General features: G+C 66.3%; 3 protein-coding genes across 15 annotated transcripts in view; 1 reads left to right on the top strand and 2 right to left on the bottom strand.

The window, feature by feature from the left end:
• Nucleotides 1–43: 43 nt before the first annotated feature.
• ZNF512B (zinc finger protein 512B) lies at nt 44–12,423 on the bottom strand. Of its 7 annotated transcripts, XR_012018876.1 has the most exons (19): nt 12,373–12,423; nt 8,931–9,056; nt 8,493–8,635; nt 7,998–8,126; nt 7,219–7,913; nt 6,910–7,136; nt 6,720–6,795; nt 6,481–6,627; nt 6,192–6,366; nt 6,028–6,120; nt 5,732–5,830; nt 5,476–5,646; nt 5,047–5,241; nt 4,692–4,793; nt 4,321–4,383; nt 3,718–3,816; nt 3,143–3,390; nt 975–2,736; nt 44–797 (listed from the first exon to the last, which is right to left on the bottom strand). XR_012018876.1 is itself a non-coding variant. In XM_072801825.1 (18 exons), the coding sequence occupies exons 2-18, from the start codon at nt 9,052–9,054 to the stop codon at nt 2,679–2,681; spliced, it is 2,844 nt and encodes a 947-aa protein (XP_072657926.1). In that variant the 5' UTR covers nt 9,055–9,056; nt 12,373–12,423; the 3' UTR covers nt 44–2,678. The 7 variants fall into 7 exon arrangements, 6 of the variants coding, with proteins under 6 accessions (XP_072657926.1, XP_072657929.1, XP_072657927.1 ...); XM_072801825.1 differs by having other exon boundaries at nt 44–2,736; XM_072801828.1 differs by having other exon boundaries at nt 44–2,736; nt 3,123–3,390; nt 12,373–12,419.
• PRPF6 (pre-mRNA processing factor 6) overlaps nt 9,453–18,808 on the top strand; it is a 50,193-nt gene continuing 40,837 nt past the window's right edge. Inside the window, exons 1-2 of one of the 4 annotated variants that reach the window (XM_072801821.1) lie at nt 15,680–15,705; nt 16,317–16,385. In XM_072801821.1, coding sequence (XP_072657922.1) covers nt 15,695–15,705; nt 16,317–16,385 — 80 coding nt within the window. In that variant the 5' untranslated portion in view covers nt 15,680–15,694. Of the gene's footprint in view, nt 9,626–15,679; nt 15,706–16,182; nt 16,386–18,808 lie in introns of those variants that run through there. The other 3 variants (XM_072801820.1, XM_072801823.1, XM_072801819.1) reach the window with 3 other exon arrangements.
• Nucleotides 12,373–17,572, bottom strand: SAMD10 (sterile alpha motif domain containing 10). 4 transcript variants are annotated; one of them, XR_012018877.1, is made up of 5 exons: nt 14,961–16,622; nt 14,714–14,885; nt 14,251–14,351; nt 13,874–14,030; nt 12,373–12,449 (listed from the first exon to the last, which is right to left on the bottom strand). XR_012018877.1 is itself a non-coding variant. In XM_072801834.1 (5 exons), the coding sequence occupies exons 1-5, from the start codon at nt 17,490–17,492 to the stop codon at nt 14,008–14,010; spliced, it is 609 nt and encodes a 202-aa protein (XP_072657935.1). In that variant the 5' UTR covers nt 17,493–17,572; the 3' UTR covers nt 12,628–14,007. The 4 variants fall into 4 exon arrangements, 3 of the variants coding, with proteins under 3 accessions (XP_072657935.1, XP_072657934.1, XP_072657933.1); XM_072801834.1 differs by lacking the exon at nt 12,373–12,449 and adding an exon at nt 17,402–17,572 and having other exon boundaries at nt 12,628–14,030; nt 14,211–14,351; nt 14,961–15,142; XM_072801833.1 differs by lacking the exon at nt 12,373–12,449 and having other exon boundaries at nt 12,628–14,030; nt 14,961–16,620.

The following is an 18,808-nucleotide window of genomic DNA, read 5'->3' on the forward strand; positions in this document are numbered from 1 at the left end:
CCTCCCACCCGCGCTCGCCCACAAACGCAGCCGCACAAGCCCCTGGAAAAGAATCAATAAACATTTATTCGATACAGTCATATTGAATACATACAGCTGATGGCCCGCCCCGCGCCGCCGGGGGCCGGGGCCGGGGACGAGGACCGGGGACAGATGGTCACGCGGCGGGCAGGGCCCGAGCTCACCGTCAAACATCTTGCAAATAAACACTTTGTAGATAGAATATATATGTATATATACGGGTACAGGTGATAGCTGGAACCTCTCTTTCAAAATGCACTTATGTACGGAGAACTGGCGTTAGAGACCCGAAGCGCGGCTGCGAGGCTGCCAGGCCCGAGGTGCTGGCCGCCCCCGCCCGACCCCGGCGACCCGGCGACCCCAGGGGCCGCAGGGCTGCGGCTGCAGGAGGACACACCCTCATCTGCCTTTGCACAAGCAAATAAAGTGCATCCCGTGTTCGTGTGAAGCGGCGGCCCTCTCCTCTCTCGGGCGAGGTGGGGCGGGCGGGCTGGGCCAGAGGTAGATCTTCAGAGAGGGCCCTGGCCCCGCGCCGGCTCGGGTCTGGGGCGCCCACCTGGCCCGGGTCTGCCCCTGCAGTCCCCTCCCGTTCCAAGGTGTCAGCCAAGGCCAGGGGGCCGCCCCGCCAAATTCCCACCAAGTGGCAGGTGGGCAGGCCCCGCTGAGGCCCCCAGGGCGCTGCCCCTTGGAGCCGGGCTCACCAGGGCAGGGAAGCGGGAAGGAAGGGAGAGGGGTCCGACCCAACAGCCACGTTTGGCAGCAGCTCCCCACATCCACTTTAAAGACAAAGAAGGGGGTTAAAGTGCTAAACATCAAGTTATCCAGGACCCCACCTCTTCCCACACATCTAGGCGGGGTTCCCAAACCAGGGACCATCTGCGGACTTCAGGGGGCGACCTGGAAACTCACCCCCCAGCAAAAATCCAGCCCCCCACTCCCCAAGGGCCAAGTACCTGAGAGGCCGGGGCGGGCGGCCGTCCCCAGCAGAGGTGTTGAGGTCCAACCTCCTCCAGCCATTGGTGACAAGGACAAAATGCACCCAGGGCTCCTGCCAGCACCTGCATCCCCTCCCTGCCCCTGCAGCGGCTGCCTGACTGCACCTCTGCCTCCACCAGCTGTATACCAAACGACACCCAGAACACGGAAAAGAAAATCCTTCTGCCCACGCAGTCCGAAGCCCTGCCCCCACTGCCCTCCCTTGACCTGTGACACTGGATCACCCCCTTCTGCCCATGCCTCCACCCACCCTTCCACCAAATCCAGGTGTGTGTGACTGGGGTCGGCCATGTCTCTGGCACCCTCTCCCCACACATGAGGCCAGGGTTGCCCAACTCAGAGCCTTTTGGCCGAAGGAAGAAGCTGGAGACACACAGCGTGACGAGTCCCAAGGCCCCCCTGGGCGCTGTCTCCCTACTGCAGGACCAGGAGAGCCGACCCGACGTGGAGCCCCTCCTCTCCTGGGACTAGATGAGGACGGGCGCTGGGGGGCGGGAGGGGGGAGGGCAGAGAGGTGCCCAGTCAGCACTGCCTCCCTGAGCAGGGGAGGGACACCCCTTCAGCCCCCAGATCCACCGTCGGCACCAGGAAACCCTTAGCACCAAAATGTCAGATTGTTGTGTTTTTGTATAAAAAACAGAATAAAAAAAAGGTTGTTACTTGTCACAGCAACAAGACTGGCATCCACTACACCCAGGAGACACACGCACACGGGCAAATATCAAAATTCACATCGTCCAGGATCGGCAAGGCCGAGCCCTCAGCCCCCCACCCCCCAGTGGGAACCAGCCTCTGTCCAAACCCAGTGGCTCTGAGCATCGTCGTCCTCCCCACATTGCCAAAGTCGGAAGGCGGGGCCCCGGGAGGCGACCAGAGGCAGTGCGGCCACCTCCCCTGGGTGCCCTGAACTCCAGCCCGAACCCTGGTCAACCTGCAGACCCAGCCATCCCCTTCGGGGCCCAACACAGAGCTGCCACCAACACAATGTGACCTCGGCCAGGCCCCCTCTCTGGCCTTCAGCTCTCAGATCAGAAGACCACACAACCAGAAACAAAAGGGCAGGTAAAACGGGGGAGGGGGCTCCCACGGGAGCTCAGCCACAAGCCAACCCAGCCCAGCACACGGAAGGCTGATTCCCACAGGGTTACTCCTCGGAGCTGGGCCCCAGGTCCACACCCCACATGCCTGTGGGCCCCAGGTGGACCCCGGAGCCTAGACTGGCCCATCCCCAACCCACTGGGCTGCCCCGACCCAGACCCGTGGTGGCAACAAAGCCAGAGACTGGGGGCAAAGCTGTGTTCCACATGGCCCCCGGCCCCCCTCCTGCAGCCCTGCAGGTGAGGGCAGGACCCTCCCCCTGTCCCAGGCAGGGAGCACCCACGGGCGTGGGATGGCGGAGTGCCCTGCTAACAGGGCCACCCCCACCCAGCATGGTGCCCAGGGGCCAGCGGGCGGGAGCCCAAGCGCAGCAGGGGTTGCACAGGTAGGGGGAGGGCCTGGAGAGGTAGAGAACAGAAGCAGAGGAACCGGAGGCGGAAGGACGAGGGAGGCCACGGTGGGGCAGGCCGTCAGGTCAGCACGGCAGCAGTCAGCCTCGGGGCCTGTCCTGGGAGGTAGCTGGGGGTGCTGGGGTCCAGTGTCGGGTGGAGAGGTGAGGCTGCTCAGGTGCCCTCATCAGCCCAGAACCGCGGGTCACCAAGGACCCCCCAAGCCTTGGGCCTGAGAAAGCAGACGGGGCACGGAGCTCACACGGTGAAGGCCACCTGCCCGCCCTGCGCTGCCCTGCGGCACCGAGGCCTGGGCTGCAGACCCTCCTCCTGCCCGTCCAGGGCCCCAGACCCTGCCGAGCCCGTGAGCGCCCCTCCACGCTATTGCACTTCTGTGGCTGCCACGGGCCCTCCCCTAAGGGACCCCGCCACGTGTGCCCTACACAGCCTGCACGGGGGAAGGGCCATCCTCGGGAAAGAGAGAGGGGCTGGCTGCCTCCACCGGGCAGGTGAACAGGTGGGTGTGGGGTGGAGACCCAGAGGGCAGGAGGTCCTGGAGCCAGCTACCCCCCTCAGCAGTGGACCTGGCGTCCAGCGTGGGGACCGGGCCCCACCCACCTGCCAGCCACCACGCTCACTTCTCAGGAGCCTTGCTGGCTCCCGCCTTCCGGCCAGTGGAGCCCCGCGCCCCCTTGTCTCTGCCTCCTGGGGGCCAGTCATCCCGACGGGGGGGCATCTTGGGTGCAGGCTCCTCAGGGGTCCGCTCCTTGGGCTTTCGGCCTCGCTTCTTCCCACCCGCCAGGCTCTTCTTCTCCTCCTTCTTGGGTGCCAGCGAGTCCTGGCTCCTATGTTTGGGAAGTGGGTCTGCAGAAGTTCGAAACCAGTTCTGGAAAGGAAAGAAACCACAATGAAGACCCGGGGACAGGAGAGTGCTGAGTCCTGGGGCCAGACAGATGGCTCAGGCGGCTGAGCGACAGGGCACCCACGTGAAGCGTGCCGCCCGGGCAGGGCACGGGGGTAGGGCACCCAGGCTTCTCTGCTCCTCCAGGGAAGCCAGCAGCCGCTCTCAAGGGAAACCACCAGCTCTCCTAACCTTGGCTGCTCCCTCAAAGGCCACACAAGTGACTACTCCGCCACTCCCACCCTGGCCCATTCCCCGCTGTGGGGTCAGCCCATCTGCCCCAGGCCCAGCAAGGCCCCCAGCCCATCCCACCTCCGCATGGGTCTTGAGGATGTGATATTTGACGCCACTCTCAGAGCTGAACTCCTTCGGGCACAGCAGACAGCAATACTTCCCCACCAGGTGGTCTCCCTGCAAAGCATGGGCCAGGCCGGCCACCAGACATTGGACCCCACCCCCAATCCTTGCAGGACCAGAAGCATCAGACCCAACCAGGGCACCTGCCCCTCCTCCTGCACCTGTGTAGCTATAGGGTCGGGGAAGCCACAGCTCATGGGGATGGGCTTCAAGGACCCACACAGCTTCTCTGTGGCAGGACCTCTGAGTTGCCACCATTAAGGAAAGGTGACGGATAAGGAGAGAATGAGAAGAGGCAAGTGCTCCAGGGCACAGCCCCTCACCCCAAGCCCAAGTTAGTGCTCACACCCACATGGACAAGGAGCCCCTGTGGACGGAACAACTTTGAGCGGGAGTGTCCTGGGCAGGGCTGGCCACCAGGCGCTGGGCGGTCCCTGGGCTCATGGAGGAGGCTGCCCCACGGGGGTAGGGTCACACATCCAATGTGTGGGGACCTCTAGGGGTTGGCTAGGAGTGCCGAGCACCCAACCCACCACGGGAACGGGCCAGGGCACTGACCTTGCTGCAGCTGGCGAGATGAGCCTTAAGGCCGGACACACTGGAGTAGATGGCTTCACAGCACTGGGGACAGGAGGCAGCCATGGGAGAGCGCCTCCCAGGAGATGCCCCCGCACGAATGCACACGCACCCCTCACCCGGGGGGATGTGGGGCTTCTCTGGGCTAAGTGCAGGGCTCGGCCCCAGGAAGCCTGAGCTGTGGGCAGGCTGGACCTCTAGGGCTAAGGTCATGGGGTTCCATCTAAGGGCCCTGCAGGTCACAGGTGAGCTGGTCACTTGGAAGCCTCCTCCTACCCAGGGTCACACCTGGGCTCTCTGTCCTTGAATCCCAGTGCCCTCACACCGCCCCACCAGCCCACCCCAAAACTCACATCATTGGGGCAGTTGACATGGCCTTTCTCCTTGACTTCATTCTTCCATGCTTCCAGAAGCTGGGGGTTGAGCGTGGGGAGGCCTGGCCGAGTGTAGTTGAGCTACAAGAACAGACGCACACCAGCGTGAGCCCCGTGGGCCTATGTAACGGGGGCCCCGAGCGCCAGGTCAGAGCTGAGGCCGGATAGCCCCAGCGGCTCTGAGCACCTCGGCTGTGCCCTCCGCAAATGGGGATTTGGACCTGGAAGGTCAGCCAACGGCCCAGGTCACAGGGGCAGGGCCATCACAGGGGAGACCCTGAGCTAAACCACGTCCTGCTCAGACACGGGAGTCGGGGACCCGGCGGCAGCTCACCCGGGCAGTCTCGGGTACCAGGTCATCCTTCACCCGCCGCTTAGTCCAGTCTCGAGCCAGTTCATCCTCTGCAATCTCCTGAAGGTGGAACACGGCCACCTGGGCCGACGTGCGGCGGATGCGGCCACTGGGAGTCCGCTCAACCCCCAGCAGGTCCTCCGTTTCGGGGGGCTTGTCTTCAGGCTCCTCGGGTGGCTGCAGAGCAGAGGGGCCAGGGTGAGCAGCAGGGGCCACGGGGCATGGAGCGCAGGCGCACAGGCACAAGGGCATGGGCCGCGAGGCGCAAACACAGAGGCCCCGGGGTCCAAGGCTCCCGAGTCCCCACGCCTGTGGCCCCCAGGAAAGAAGGGAGAGTGCGCACGGCAGGTGGCACGAGACACACAGGCTTGGGCCCAAGGGACAGGAGGACCCAGGCCCCGGGCTGCTCACCGGGGCCGTGTGCTCCGAGCGCATGTGGTAGTCGTGTCCGGCCTTGGAGCGGTAAGTCTTTCCGCAGTGGGTGCAGGGGAAGGAGGGGCTGTCCACCTCACAGGGAGGCTTCCCACAGCGTCGCTGGTGGTACTGGTAGCCCATGAGGCTGGAGAAGGCGGCCCCGCAGCCCTGGGGTCGGGCTTGGGTGAGTGGCCAGCCGGGGGGCTGCTGCGGCTCATCCCACGCGAGCCCCGCCCCCGGCCGTCCCACTGACCTCCTGGGGGCAGCGCAGCCTCCCCATCTGCTTCAGCACCTTGCGCAGCCGCTCCCGCTCCTCCTGTTCACTCCCCTCCGAGGCCTCAGCGTCAGAGGGCTGGGGGGCAGGCCCAGCCTTAGTATCCCCACCACCACAGGGCCCCGGCCCCTGCCCCGGGGTCAGGGCCTGAGATGTCCAAGGTCACCACGGAAGCCAGCGAGCTCTGCTGCCACGTGGCGATGAAAGGTCAGTGGTCAGGGGAGGGAGGGTGGGGGGACGGACTAGGAGGCAGGGGTCGGTGGGTCTGGGTGTACCTTGGCGCTGTGTTCAGCCATGGTGTGGTAGTTGAGTCCCGCCTTGGATTTGAACTGTTTCCGACAGTGCTGGCACTTGAGAGCGTCCTGCAGCTGCACACGCGTCCCTGCCGTGAGACGCTGACCCTGGGCACCCCCCGCCTGGGACCCCGGGGCAGCCTTACCTTCTGACAAACCTCCATGTGCTTCTTGAGCCCCACGAGGGTCTTTCGGGTGACCACGTTGCAGGTGGGGCAGACGGCCTCCCCCCGTTCGTGGATGGCCCGCTGCCACTGCTCCTCGGGGCCACCTGTGGGGCAGGGCCAGGGCCTCAGGGGCTGGTGGGGGCTCCCGGACGCCCTGGATGCCAAGCACAGGACCCACGGTCCACGCTCAGCCCCCAGTCCCTGTGGTCCAGGATCCGCCCCAGAGCTGACGTCTGTCCTGGGCCCCGCCTCGCGGCCGGCCCCCCACCTGGAGCTGTGTGGGCCGCGGGGGCCGGTGCTTCCTTGCTGACAGTGCTGGCGGGAGCCAGCACCTTCTTCCGCACGTCCTCGGGGCCCGGCCCCTCCGGCTTTTTGGCACGGTGCATGCGGGATTTGTCCTCTGCCTTGGCCAGGCCTGCGAGCACACAGGACAGGGCGGCTGTGAGCCAGGGCTGTGGGCACACCTGTGCACGCACGCGGCCCGACACCCAGGGACTAGGGCCCTACCTTTGAGTCCGAAGGTCCCTGAGATGGACGGCTGCTCCCCTGTAAACTTCTTGGGTGTTTTCTGTTTCCTTCCTGACTCGGGGGAGAGAAAACAGGGGCCGAAATTGAGATTCTGGTCAAATAACCATCGGGAGGCCGGCACCAGGCCTCCCCACCCCGGCCCCTGCCCCCCCCCCCGCTCTCCTCTTACTGTGCTTTATACGCTCTGCTCCCTCGTCAGGTGGGGACACGGGGCCCGTGGCCCTCAGGCCCTCCTTGCTCCCCAAGGGCCTGCTGCCCAGGGAGAGGGGGCTGCCGCCGGGGTCTGCGCTCAGCTGGAAGGCCGAGCTGTGGCCCGTGGTGGAGGAGCCGTACTCCCCGTTCTCCGGCCTCGCCTGCTTTGGCAGGATGGGGCACGTGTCCAGGCTGTCCGCTGCCCTGCGGGGAACAGGCAGGTGAGGGGCGGGAGGGCCCCCTTTGGGCCCTGTTGCCACCTCCAACCCCGAGGGACACCCCATACCTTTTCTTACCGCTGCTCCTCCCTGTGGTACGAGGAGTTTTGTTCTCAGACTTGGTCAGCAGCACCATTTTGCAAGGTGGTGTGTGTCTGCTGATGGCAATGGGCCTGCTGACCGTCACCGGCTTACTGACCACAATGGGCCTGCTGACCGTCACCGGCTTTGTGACTGGGACGGCTTTCGTAACTGTCACAAGCTTTGTCATCGGCACCGGTTTGTTGACGGTCACCGGTTTGGTAACCGACACAGACTTGGTGACTGGCACTGGCTTATTGAGAGTCACTGGCTTGGTGACCGGCACAGGTTTGGTGACCGGCACAGACTTGGTGACTGGTATGGGCTTGGTGACCGGCACAGGCCTGCTCACCGTGACCGCCTTGGTGACTGGCACAGGCCTGCTGACCGGCACTGGCTTGGTGACCGGCACAGGCCTGCTGACTGTCACTGGCTTGCTGATGCCGATGGGTTTGCTGACACCCACAGGTTTGCCAATAGTGACAGGTTTGCTCACTCCGATGGGCTTGCTGACCCCAACGGGGCGGCTGATGGTGACCGGCCGGCTGACCGGCCCAGGCTTGGGGGCAGGCACGGGTCGGTCCATGTGGTTCCAAATGCGGTGCTTCTCCAGCTGGGTCTTGGAGGTGAAAGCGGCCTCACAGAAGGGGCAGGGAAAGGTCAGCCTTTCTGGGATAGCGCCCTGAGGGGACACGGTGGGCGTGAGGAAGGCAGGTGGGGCGGGATGGGCCCCAGACCTCCTCCTCCCTGCCCCACGGCCCCTTACCCCTTGGCACCGCTGGTAATGGTACTTGAGCCCGTAGATACTGGGGAATTCCAACCAGCACCCTGAGTTTGGACACTTTACCCTTGAGTGTGCCTTGAATTCATCTTTCCACTGGTTCATCAGGGAGAGCTGGGCATGAAAAAGGTGACACTGCTGACCCCTGGCCAGCTGGGCCTCTGCCAAGCCCAGCCCCAGACTCAGCACCCTCCCCAGGCCTGCAGGGCAGGCAGGCTTGCAGAAGCCCTTCCACTTCAGGACTGCAGCAGGATGCAGGCCACCTCAGGCGGCGACGGCATCCTAGACCTGCTCGAGAAGCCCCACAAACGCGGTGCACCAGGTCCCAGGCCACACCAGGAAGCCTTAGAGCATGGAGCGACCCCGTGACGCAGGCTGAGAGAGCTTGGTGCTGGCTGCGCGGCAAGCCAGCAAAGACAGGGCAAGGTCTTCACAGGCAGACCCCAGCAGGAGTCCCACCCCAGCCTTCGGGGAGCTCACAGGAATGTCTCGCAGGGCCTGGTTCTCAGCTTTCGGACGCCCCTTCTTCTTCCCTTCCGTCCTGTCACTGGCTGGACTTCCGGGATCAAAGCAGAGTGCGGCCTGGCTGGGCACCGTCGGCCCACCCCGGACCACTGGCATCCCTGCAACAGATGGTACGCCAAGATGCGGACGCTGTGCTTCCCACAGTCTTGCCTGCCTCCTGGGGGGCTGGTCAGGACTGGAGTGAGCCCTGCTTCCCTCAGAGTGAAGCGTGGGGAGTGGGAGACTGCGGTTGGCACAGGGTAAGAATCCGGGCTGCCAGGCTGCCCCCACCCTGGAACGGCTCTCAAGAGCCCAGGTGGCCCAGCTGGGTACCGAGGGTCTGGCCCACGGGGGAGGCGGGAGGAGTGGCTGCCTGTGGCCACCTGGAGTTGACCTTGGCCTGACCCCTCTTACCCAACTTTGGTGGGTCGTGCAGCACAGGAAGTCGGACCTCATTCCGGCCGCCATCCTTCCCAGGTCCACTCTTGGTAGACCCCGGGAGCCGGCGGCCTCCTCCAACGCAAAAGGGATCAGTCATCTCTGCAAAGCAAACAGACAGACCCGTGAGGCCTACCAGGCCTGGCTCAGGACTTGAAATGGGCTGGGCCCGAGCCCCGTCCCCAGACAGGCCCCTCTCAGGCTCAGGACAGGAAAGCCTGCCTGCCTCTGTATTTAGCCACATGGGAAAGGCGGCGACGGAGACTTCTGGTTTAGGGGTTTAGGGGAGGGACTGACCAGCTGAGGTCCCCTTGGATTATCCAGAAGATACAATCATCTCGGAAGCACCTCACCCTGTCCTGAAACCCTCACCGGCTCCTACAGACTTCCTCTGTCCGCACACAACAGTCCCAGAGAGCGCCAAGAATCACACCTGCTACTGGGCTAGCACGGCCCCCAGAGAGGTGGAGCGCTCGGGAGGAAAGAGGTCAACAGCATGCGTCCCAAGGGCCGATGATGACACCGGCACGGCTGCTGGCTCACAGGCTGTGCTGGCCCAGCACCTTGGGACACCTTTCTCCACAGCCCCACCCAGGCCAAAGGCAATGCCACCCCACCGGGGTGGGTACCCCGGATCCTTCTCTTCGGAACACAGGTGGAAGATGGTCGAGGTGGGCAGATCCGGGATGGAGGGCCCTAGAGCCTCTGGCCGTGAGCCACCCCGGGTGACCCTCTTCTCAGCCCCGTCTCCGCAGGAGGCCCCCAGCCGCGCTCCGCCAGGCTCACCCACCGCCTCCCCACCTGCACCCTGCAAAGCCTCTGTGCCCCCACCTACAGGCCCACCAGTACCTCCTCCAGAGACCACCCGCCACCGAGGCTGGGCCTGCACGGACCTGCTGCTGGGGCCCGCACCCTGGGGGCTGGGGAGAGGGACTGGACACTCAGCCCCGCTGGATCCTTCCACAGGGACGCCCAGGGCCGCGGGGGGCGCGTGGGGGCAGCTGGGCCGGCAGGTGGCCCCTCCTCTGGCGGGGGCGACCGCGGGGGCCCAGGGGCCGAGTCGGGGCGCGCGAGGTCACTGCCCCTTGCCAAGGGGGTGCCCGGTCCGGAGCCCGGGAAGGTGCGCGTCTGCGGGGCCTCAGCCAACTTCTCTCAACTCCGGGAGGAGCCCCCCGCCCCCGCCCGCGCCCCCGCCCCCGGCCTCGGCCCGGGACCCACTTTCCAACGTCGCTGCGGCCGGCGGCGGGTGGGGGCCCGGCAGGCACCCGCAGGCTCAGGCCCCGCGGCCGCGGCGGACGGGGCGCCCGGCGGGGTCGCAGGGGCGGGACGGGGGGGCCGGGCGCGCGCACCCGCAGCCTCGCCACCCACCTGTCACCTGGGCGCGGGCCGGCCGGGCCCCGAGAGGCCGCTCGCCGCCGGGGGGAGGGGGCGAAGGCACTGAACCAAAATGGCGACTTTTTCTGGAGAAGGAGGAGGCGGGCGCGCGGCGCGGGCGGGGCGCGGGGCGCGGGGGGGCGGGGGTCCGGGCGCGGCGGGGCGCGGGGGGCGGGGGGCGGGGGCGGCGCGGCGCGGGGCGGGGCGCGGCGGGCGCGGGCCGGGCCGGGCGGGGCGGGGGCGCTCACCTGCGGGCCCAGCGGGCGGCCGGCGGGGCCGGGGCCGGGCCGGGGCCGGGGCGCGGGGCGCGGGGTCCGGGCGGCGCAGGCTGCGCGCCGCGCTGCGCACATGCGCGCTCCCGCCCCTCCCACCTTTGACAGTTTTACGGTGGGGGGGAGGGGGCGAACTCTCGCGGTATTCCTGCGGCCGCGCGGCGGGAGCGGGGGGGCTCCCGCGGGGGCTCCCTCGGGCGGCGGGGTAAACTGAGGCACCGCAGGGCCGCCGGGCTGCGGGCGCGGAGACGGCCGGCCTCGGGGAGCCCGGCTCGGGCGGCTGCGCGCGGGGCGGGACCTGGACCCCGGGCCGGTGGCCGCGCTGGGGGCGGGGGGGCCCCCCGGGTGGGGGGGGGCGGGCCACGGGGACCAAGGGACCAAGGGACCGGCCCCCGCCCCCGCGGCCAGGCCCCTGCGCCCGGTCCCGCCCCGCCTGCGAGCGCGCCCCCCTCCCCACGCCGGGGCAGCAAGCTACCAGGACGGGGGGACAGTACCAGGACGGGGGGACAGTACCAGGACGGGGGGACAGTACCAGGACGGGGGGACAGGCGGGGGACGAGGTTCTGGCTGGGAAATGCCTGCAAGGTGCGTCTCCCCCCCCCCCGCCCCCCGCAACCCCCCACGCCCGCACCTCCCCCTCCCAGGCCTGCCCTGCAGCAGCCTGGGGTAGGGCCCGAAGCCGGGCTGCGGTTGGGGTCTTCCCCTTCTCCAGGGTGGCGCCCAGTGCTCACAGGGAGGGGTGGGAGCCCCCTCGTGGAGGGGTCAGTGGTTAGAAGTTCCCCTGGGAATCAGAGCCACGGAGAGGCCCGAGTGACCCCAGGAGGAAGAGGGAGTGTCCTGTCCTTCCCTTACTGACCGTGCCCATGCGGGGGACAGGACATGCAGGATTTGGGGAGAGGTCAGTGCACGGGATGCACACAAGCCTGTCATGTTTCCCCATGTAAGCCCGCATGTCCACGCGTGTGACACGTCAGTGTCCATTGATGCCTGAGTGGCCATGTGTGCTAGGCCGTGGCCTGCGTGGGCATCTGATGTCAGGGCATGTCTGTATGTCCTGTGCTGGGGGAAAAGATGCCTATCTGTGTGTCAGTATCCGGATGACTAGATGCAAGGTGTGAGTGGGTGGAGAGAAATCTGGATCCTAGTAGGTGTGTCCAGGCTACAACACATCTGCAGTCAGCCCCTGTGTTCCTGTGTGTCTGGCTGCTGTGGGTCCGGACACCAGCATCGCTGTGTCAGTTTACGCCTCTGTATTACCGTGCGTCTGGTTGCTGTGCAGGTGCCTGCGTCAGGGCATTGTCGTGTCCTGTGTGTTTCTTATGTCAGGACATTACCCTGTTGCGGGGGGCCGGGAGCAGGATTAATGCGGGCCCTCCGGGATTGCCACGTCAAATCCCTGGAACCCACGAATGGGATCTTATTTGGAAAAAAGGTCTTTTCAGATCTGCTTAAGGTAAGGGTCTTGAGATGAGAAGATCCTCCTGGATTGTCCCGGTGGGCCTTAAACCCAGGGACAAGTTTCCTTGTAAGAGGAAGATGTGACACAGAAGGTGAGGTGGCCGCCGAGGCTGGGATGGAGTGACGGGCCATGACCCCTGGAGGTCCTGAAAGCTAGGGGAGGTGCCGAAGGGTCCTACCCTGTGCCCTAGGAGGGAGGGGGACCCTGCTGGGTCTGACTGGCGGCCTGCGTCACTGTACCCAGAGCAGCTCCTGTTGTGCTGAGCTCCCCAGCTGTGGTCCTCTGTTAAGGCAGCCCCGGGAAAGTCACGCACCTGTGTCCGTGCATCTGGGTGCAGTCCACAGGGCTGAGCCCAGGATTCCAGCCTCTGCCTCCTGTCCCCACCTGGTCCTGGGGTGAACAGGTGCCCTGTCAAGATGCGACACCACTGCCCCCTAGTGGCCCTGGGGAGGCACCTGAGCTGGGCACCCTGCCCCCTCCTCCCACATCCTGGGCCCCCCCACCCCCCACCCAGGGCTCTTCCCACTCTCAAACACCCAGTTGGCTAGAGCCAAACACACACTTGGGGCACTTGAGAACCAGGTTTATTTCTGGTCTTTTTGTCAGAATATAAAAAAGCGCAAACAAAAAAGACAAGACAAGAGCATGGGGGCATGGGGGGGGAGGAGACAGGAGAGGGAGCAGGTGGGGGCAGTGACAGGAAGGACCCTCCGAACAGACAACGTTGTGATGGCACAAGGTGGGCAGGGACGGGCAGTGTGACCAGACAGGACACGGGGGCTTCCTGTCTGCACCAGCAGGATTAGGCGGGGGGCACCAGGCCAGTTGTCCTGTCCACTCAGGACCTGCAACAACCAACCTCCCATCCAGAGGCTGGCTCAGGGCACAGAGAAGAGGCTGGAGGCTCGGCCTCATCTGTCCCTGAGACTCAGAGATCCTAGAGGAGTAGGAGGCCAGAGGAGCAAGCGGGTGGGGCCGCCAGGACCCCCTCACTGTGCCTCTGCTGGGCAGCCCCAGTCCCAAGCCTTGGGCCCTGTGGCCCACGGGGTCATTGCTCAGGTGCTGGCTGGGTCTCTGGTGGGTGGGTGTGAAGGGCGCAGCCCTCGGGACAGGATTTTCCAGGTAAAGGAGCGGTGAGACTACACAGGCCCCCAACTATGCGTCAGAGGCAGCCTCCAGGAATGTGGGGGGAGCAGGAACGGGACTCCCAGACCCAAGGTGGAGACGTGGCTGAGCCTAATCCTAATCCCCGGGTCCTCATGCTGCCGTTAGGTCTCGGGCCCCTGAGCAATCCCCAGACCTCTCTTGCTTCAGTTCCTGGGAATGGACGGGGGTGTGGTGAGGGTCTCAGAAACAACGCGAGACAGTGCGTGGCGTGGCACGTCAGGTGGGTGCTGATGCCGCGGACTGTGGGGGGGCGGGGGCAGGGCGCTCGTCTAAGGGAGCCTCCACAGTGTATCCCACCTGGGCCAGCAATCCTCTAGGGGCCGGGTGAGGGTGTAGAACTGGACAGATGGGCAGACCCAGACCTCTTGCCGTGGCGGAGGCGGGACGCCCAGAGGAAGCGTGACTCGGCAGGCATGGGGGGCACAGACACGAGTGTGGGTGAGGGGAATATAAATAATAAACAGACTCCCTGGGAGTCTAGGGGGATAACCAGACCTGCTCTGGCTCCAGGTGGCTGCCCCACATGCTGCCAGCAGCACCAGAGGGTGGATCTGGGCTCAGGTCCTGCGAGGAAGGGCCACACCCAAGCAGCCCCCACCTGCTCACAGCCCAGAATGCACAACCAGAGATGGCAATCCTGGTCCCACCTGTCCATCGGGCTGGGCTCGGCCCCTGGAGCCTCTGGCGGGGTCCGAGAGGGGCTGTGTGCCAGCCCTGCATCGTCCTTGCCACGGGCTCTGGTCACAGTGCTGGGGTCTGGGGTTCAAGCTTCAGGCAGCAGCTAGGACGCGTTTCCAAAGGAGGCTATAGGGCGGATGGGGGTGAGGAGGGGTGACTTCTGGCGTCTTCTGCTCTGCCCCAGGCACAAGACGGCCCTGACTAGAGTCCTATGGCTGCCCCCTTGACGTCAGCCCACCCATCCCCACCCTTGGGCTCGTGGCCCAGACTGCCAGCTCTCTGGCACTCCTGGCTCCCCCCACTGACCTTGGCTGAGCAGCTGCAGGCTCCGCCCCTCCTCGCGCACCTGCAGGCGTAGCACCTGCTGCAGCACCTCTTGTCGCTGTGCCTCCTGCGCCAGCCCCATCCGTTGCAGCTTCTCCCCGTTCAGCCGCAGCAGCGCCCGGCCTGGGAGCCAGGGGTTGAGCAGAGAGGGGTTGAGCCAAGGTCAACCTCCAAGGGGCATTAAGAGCCGAGGCAGAGAGAGGGAAACGGGAAGGGGACACAGAGACACTCAAGGACACAGAAGGAGAGGCGGAGACAGCAGGATTTAGAGAGGGAAAGAGAGTGAGAGGCAGAGGGGAGGGCAGAGAAAAGCCATGAGAACGGAGCAACACGCCGGGGAGACTGCGGAGAGAGAGCCCTGGCAGGAGAGGTTGGCCCAAGAGGAAACCGAGGAGAGACAAATGACGGCAAGAGAGACAAAGGCAGGCTGGGGGGGCTCTCCAGGGGATCCTTATGCCCCCCCATGCCACAGCCCCCAAGGGCACCTGTGATGGCGTGCTGGGAGAAGGCCTCCACGTAGACGAGGTAGTTGTGGGGACAGTGCTTCTTGAGCCACTTGCACACGTCCTGCTGACTCCACAGGACCACAGGCCGCGTCAGGCCGCCCAGGGAGGGACTCGTGTGGTACAGGCCATAGTGGTCAGAGTACATCCGGCCCTGCGGGGGAGACGGGTGCCGGGTGCGGTGAGGTGGTGGGAGGGCAGGGGCTGAGGGGGGACGGCGGGTGGGTACCTGGGGGGCCTCTGTGCCAGGCTGCTGCAGGAGCTTGACCGGCCGGCCACCAGCGGCCCTCTGGCTACGGGAGTCGTGCCATGTGAGGCTGGTGCCTGGCGTCCGAGGCAGGTGGCAGGGGATGCTCTCAGCGGACACCGTGTGCTCCAGGAGGGTTCGGCAGAAGCTGAAGTGTGCAGTGGCTGCGGGGCATGGGCGCCTGGTCAGGGCGGTCAGGGCCGGGGCCAGAGGATCGTCTCTCTGCAAACCAACTCCCTGCTCAACCCATCTTCCCTTGAACACGAGGCCCCTTTTCCCAATCGGGGGGCCCCAAGCCCCCAGGGACAGGAAGGAAGTGCGCAAGAACGGTCCTGCGTAGCCCGCCCAGCCCAAAGCTGATGGCCTGGGAGCATCCTTCCTCTTCTGGGCGCACTGGCCGTGCTCTGGGGAGCACGAGGGGTTCCGCATAGGTTCGAGAGACAGTGTGCCCACCGGGGAGCCTAAGGTTCACAGTCTGGTGAGGAGCTACCCTGAGACAGGCCTCGTCTCACCCTCGCTCTAGGCTGACGCACGCTGAGCCAGACCAGGGCACGCTGCGGCCCCTCTGTCCTGGGAGGCCCTGCGTCACGGCGTCCCCGAGAATGCTGCCTGCCATCGCCACTGACGGCACCCCAACTCTGCAGCCATACCTGGCGTTTGAGACGTGGCTCCTGCCGTGCGGTGCTCACCTGCCAACCCCTCGGCGGGAAGCCTGAATGAACTGCAGGCAAGCCACCCCGGGAACCCTGCTCTGCCACCTGTCGCAGGGCCCTTGGCCCAGGACAGCTCCCGTGGGTGGGCATCCAGCGGACATGGGCTGCTCAGCACAGGTGTGCAGGGGCCAGCCATGAGCTCGGGGAGCCACGGGGACACCTGGCGCTTTCTTTCCACAGACTTCATTACACTCCTCAAGTTTTAGTTTCGCTGTCCTTCCTGGGCTCGTTGCTCACATAGGTCACGGGAGGGCAGACACCCTAACAATGGCCTCCTGACCCTTGCACAGGTCTGGGCACACAGCAGGTGCCCAGGAACACTGTGGCTGGCTGGCTGGGTGGATGGAGAAAGGCTCTGTGTGGTGTCCACAGCCAGTAGAGCCCTGGGGAGAGACAGGAAGCTGGGCCCAGGCTCGCCTTCATCTTTACAGCACCTAGGCCCCAACTCGGCAGGCAGAAGCAGGTTCTCGGCCAGGGCCCTCGCCTCCCTGGCTCTCAGCCCTAGAATGAGAGACCCTGCCTTCCATGGACACAACCCAGTGCCCCCAGCTGAGGGCAGGGAGGGGTTGGCTGTGTGCCCAGGAGTTCTCAGCCATGGGGAAAACCCATCACTTCCCCCTTCTAGCCCTTCAGATTCCTCCGATTCAGCACGCCGTCTTCATACTTGCAACTTTTCGGAATTGGATGACCCCAGGTGACTCTAAATTTGAGGTCCAGGATCAAATAGAGGGTGTGCCTGGTGCGGTCCCTGCCTGGATGAGGTTTCTGATATCACGGAAAAAGACTTATTCTAAGCTGGCATCTTTCAGGGCACAGGTTCCAGAGCCACTCGGCCTCGCCTTGCAGGGCCTGGCGGAGTGGGCTGGCCGGGTCAGGGGCAGAGGCAGAGGCAGGGGCAGGGGCAGGAGCAGGGGCAGCGGCAGGTTCAGGGGCAGGAGCAGAGGCAGGAGCAGGGGCAGGGGCAGGGGGCAGGGGGCAGGAGCAGGAGGCAGGGGGCAGGAGCAGGGACAGGGGGCAGGAGCAGGAACAGGGGCAGGAACAGGGGAAGGAGGCAGGGGCAGGAACAGGGGCAGGAGCAGGAGCAGGGGCAGGAACAGGGGCAGGGGCAGGAGCAGAGGCAGAGGCAGGAGCAGAGGCAGGGGCGGGGGCAGGAGCAGAGGCAGGGGCAGGAGCAGAGGCAGGAGCAGGGGGAGGGGAGGAGCAGGGGCAGGAGCAGGAACAAGGGCAGAGGCAGGGGCAGGAACAGGGGCAGGGGCAGGAGCGTGAAGCTCTGGCCGAGGTGGGCGTCGCCGCGGCGCTGCACCTGTCGGGGTCCAGCGGGCCCCGCCCATTTGCTGCCCAGGCTAGGGGAACGATCTGCGTCTTTCTGTCTGTCCGCCCGTCGTTCCGTCCCTCCCTCTTAGCCCCAACGTCAGAATTCCACCATGAAACGGGGCCGGGGGCGTCCAAGCCCAGCTGTGGCCTCGGCTCCTGTCGGCCCCACGGCGGAGCAGGGGAGGGAAGGGCGCGCAAAGGGAAAGGTGACCGCGGGGTGGGCCAGCGGGGGGCAGGAGCCCCAGCCGTAACCTCCTCCAAGCCAAGGGTGCGCTGATGCCCCGGCCCGAGGCCACCCCCCATCAGGACAAAGGCACCAGGGACCCCGATCGGCCAGGATGCGGCCCCCCTCGGCTCAAGCCGCCGCCCGCCCGCGCCGTGGTCAGCCCTGCTCACCGTCCACATCCCGGCGCTCCCCGAAGCCGGCGCGCACAGCCCCGGCGCGGCCTCGCGGGGGGCTCAGCTTGGTCCTCAGCTCCGTGAACATGGGGCCCAGGGATCCGGGCCGCGCACACGCCCCTCGCCGGGCGCCAGGCGGCCGTGTGGCCGGCGGGGAACGCGCGCCGCCTGCCCGCCCCGCCCGCCCCGCCCGCCCCGCGCCCGAGCCGGTCCCCGCGCCCGCCGGGCGAGTCTGCGCGGCGAGGCACCTGCTCCCGAGCCCGAGCCCGGGGCCGGGCGCGCTCGGGAGCTCCGCGGTCTAGCGGCGGCGCGCAGCTCTGCTCTGCAAAGGGAGCCTGCGGGGGTCCGGGCGACCTTGCAACCTGGCGGTGGCTTCCAGGACGAGCGCCTGCACCTCCCGGGGGGCCCACCCCCCGGGGGCCTCTGAGGCGGGGAAAGGAGGAAGCCAAGGTCCCGGCGGGAGGGCGCGGGCCGGAGGCGGACATCCTCCCTGGTCCTGGGATGGTCGGTCCACCGAGGCCCAGGTGGAGGGCCAGACCGACCCCTCCATTTCTCACTCCTTTATCCTCGCCTTCTCCAGAGATCTCTCCCTCAAGGGGCACTTGCTCCCCTAGGAGCCTCCCTTAACCCACCGCAGGGGACTCCAGGAAGACAGCCGGGCAGCACCTGTCCCCTTCCCTACGCAGCCCCAGGATCTGGCCCGGGGCTCAGGGGGTGCCGCTGAAGGCGGTTTCGCGGGGCATGGGGAGGACAGAGCCGCTCCAAGGAGGCCGCTGCAGGGAAGAGGGATGCGTCTGTTCCAGGCCTCCCTGGGAAGTGCTAGGGTGGGCTGGGGGCCGCCGGGGTCAGAAGGCCAGACTTGCTACCCACCAAGTTGAGCCTGCACCGCCAGGGGTCTGGGCGCTCTCCCCAGGCGTATGCGGGTGCCAGAGGACGCCCACGGCACCACGAGCAAAGGCGCACTCGGAGATAGAGTCGTCGTGCATGTCCACCTAAAACATGGGCCCAGGTGATGACTGGTACCCAAGCCCAGCACCACGCCCAAGGAGAGATTTGCATGGAATTCACCCCCGAGCTGTGGCCACGCGGGCCCACACACCGAAGCGATCCGGGCATATCTACTGCATGAACAGCTCTCTGGGGGCTGCACTTCCACCATCAGGGCCAGGGCCAGGGTTCAGCGGGGTGCAGGTGCCACCGGCAGGGTCAGGGTCAGGGTTCAGCGGGGTGCAGGTGCCACTGTCAGGGTCAGGGTCAGGGTCAGGGCCTGGGTCAGGGCTGGGGTCCGGCAGGGTGCAGGTGCCACCGGCAGGGTCAGGGTCAGGGCCGGGGTCCGGGGGTGCGCGGGGCGGTGGAGCCCGCTCAGGACGGTGCCTGCATCGCGGGCCGCCCGGGAGCCTGAGC

This window comes from Canis lupus, chromosome 26 (genome assembly GCF_048164855.1).
Source record: "Canis lupus baileyi chromosome 26, mCanLup2.hap1, whole genome shotgun sequence".
Classification (NCBI taxonomy): domain Eukaryota; kingdom Metazoa; phylum Chordata; class Mammalia; order Carnivora; family Canidae; genus Canis; species Canis lupus.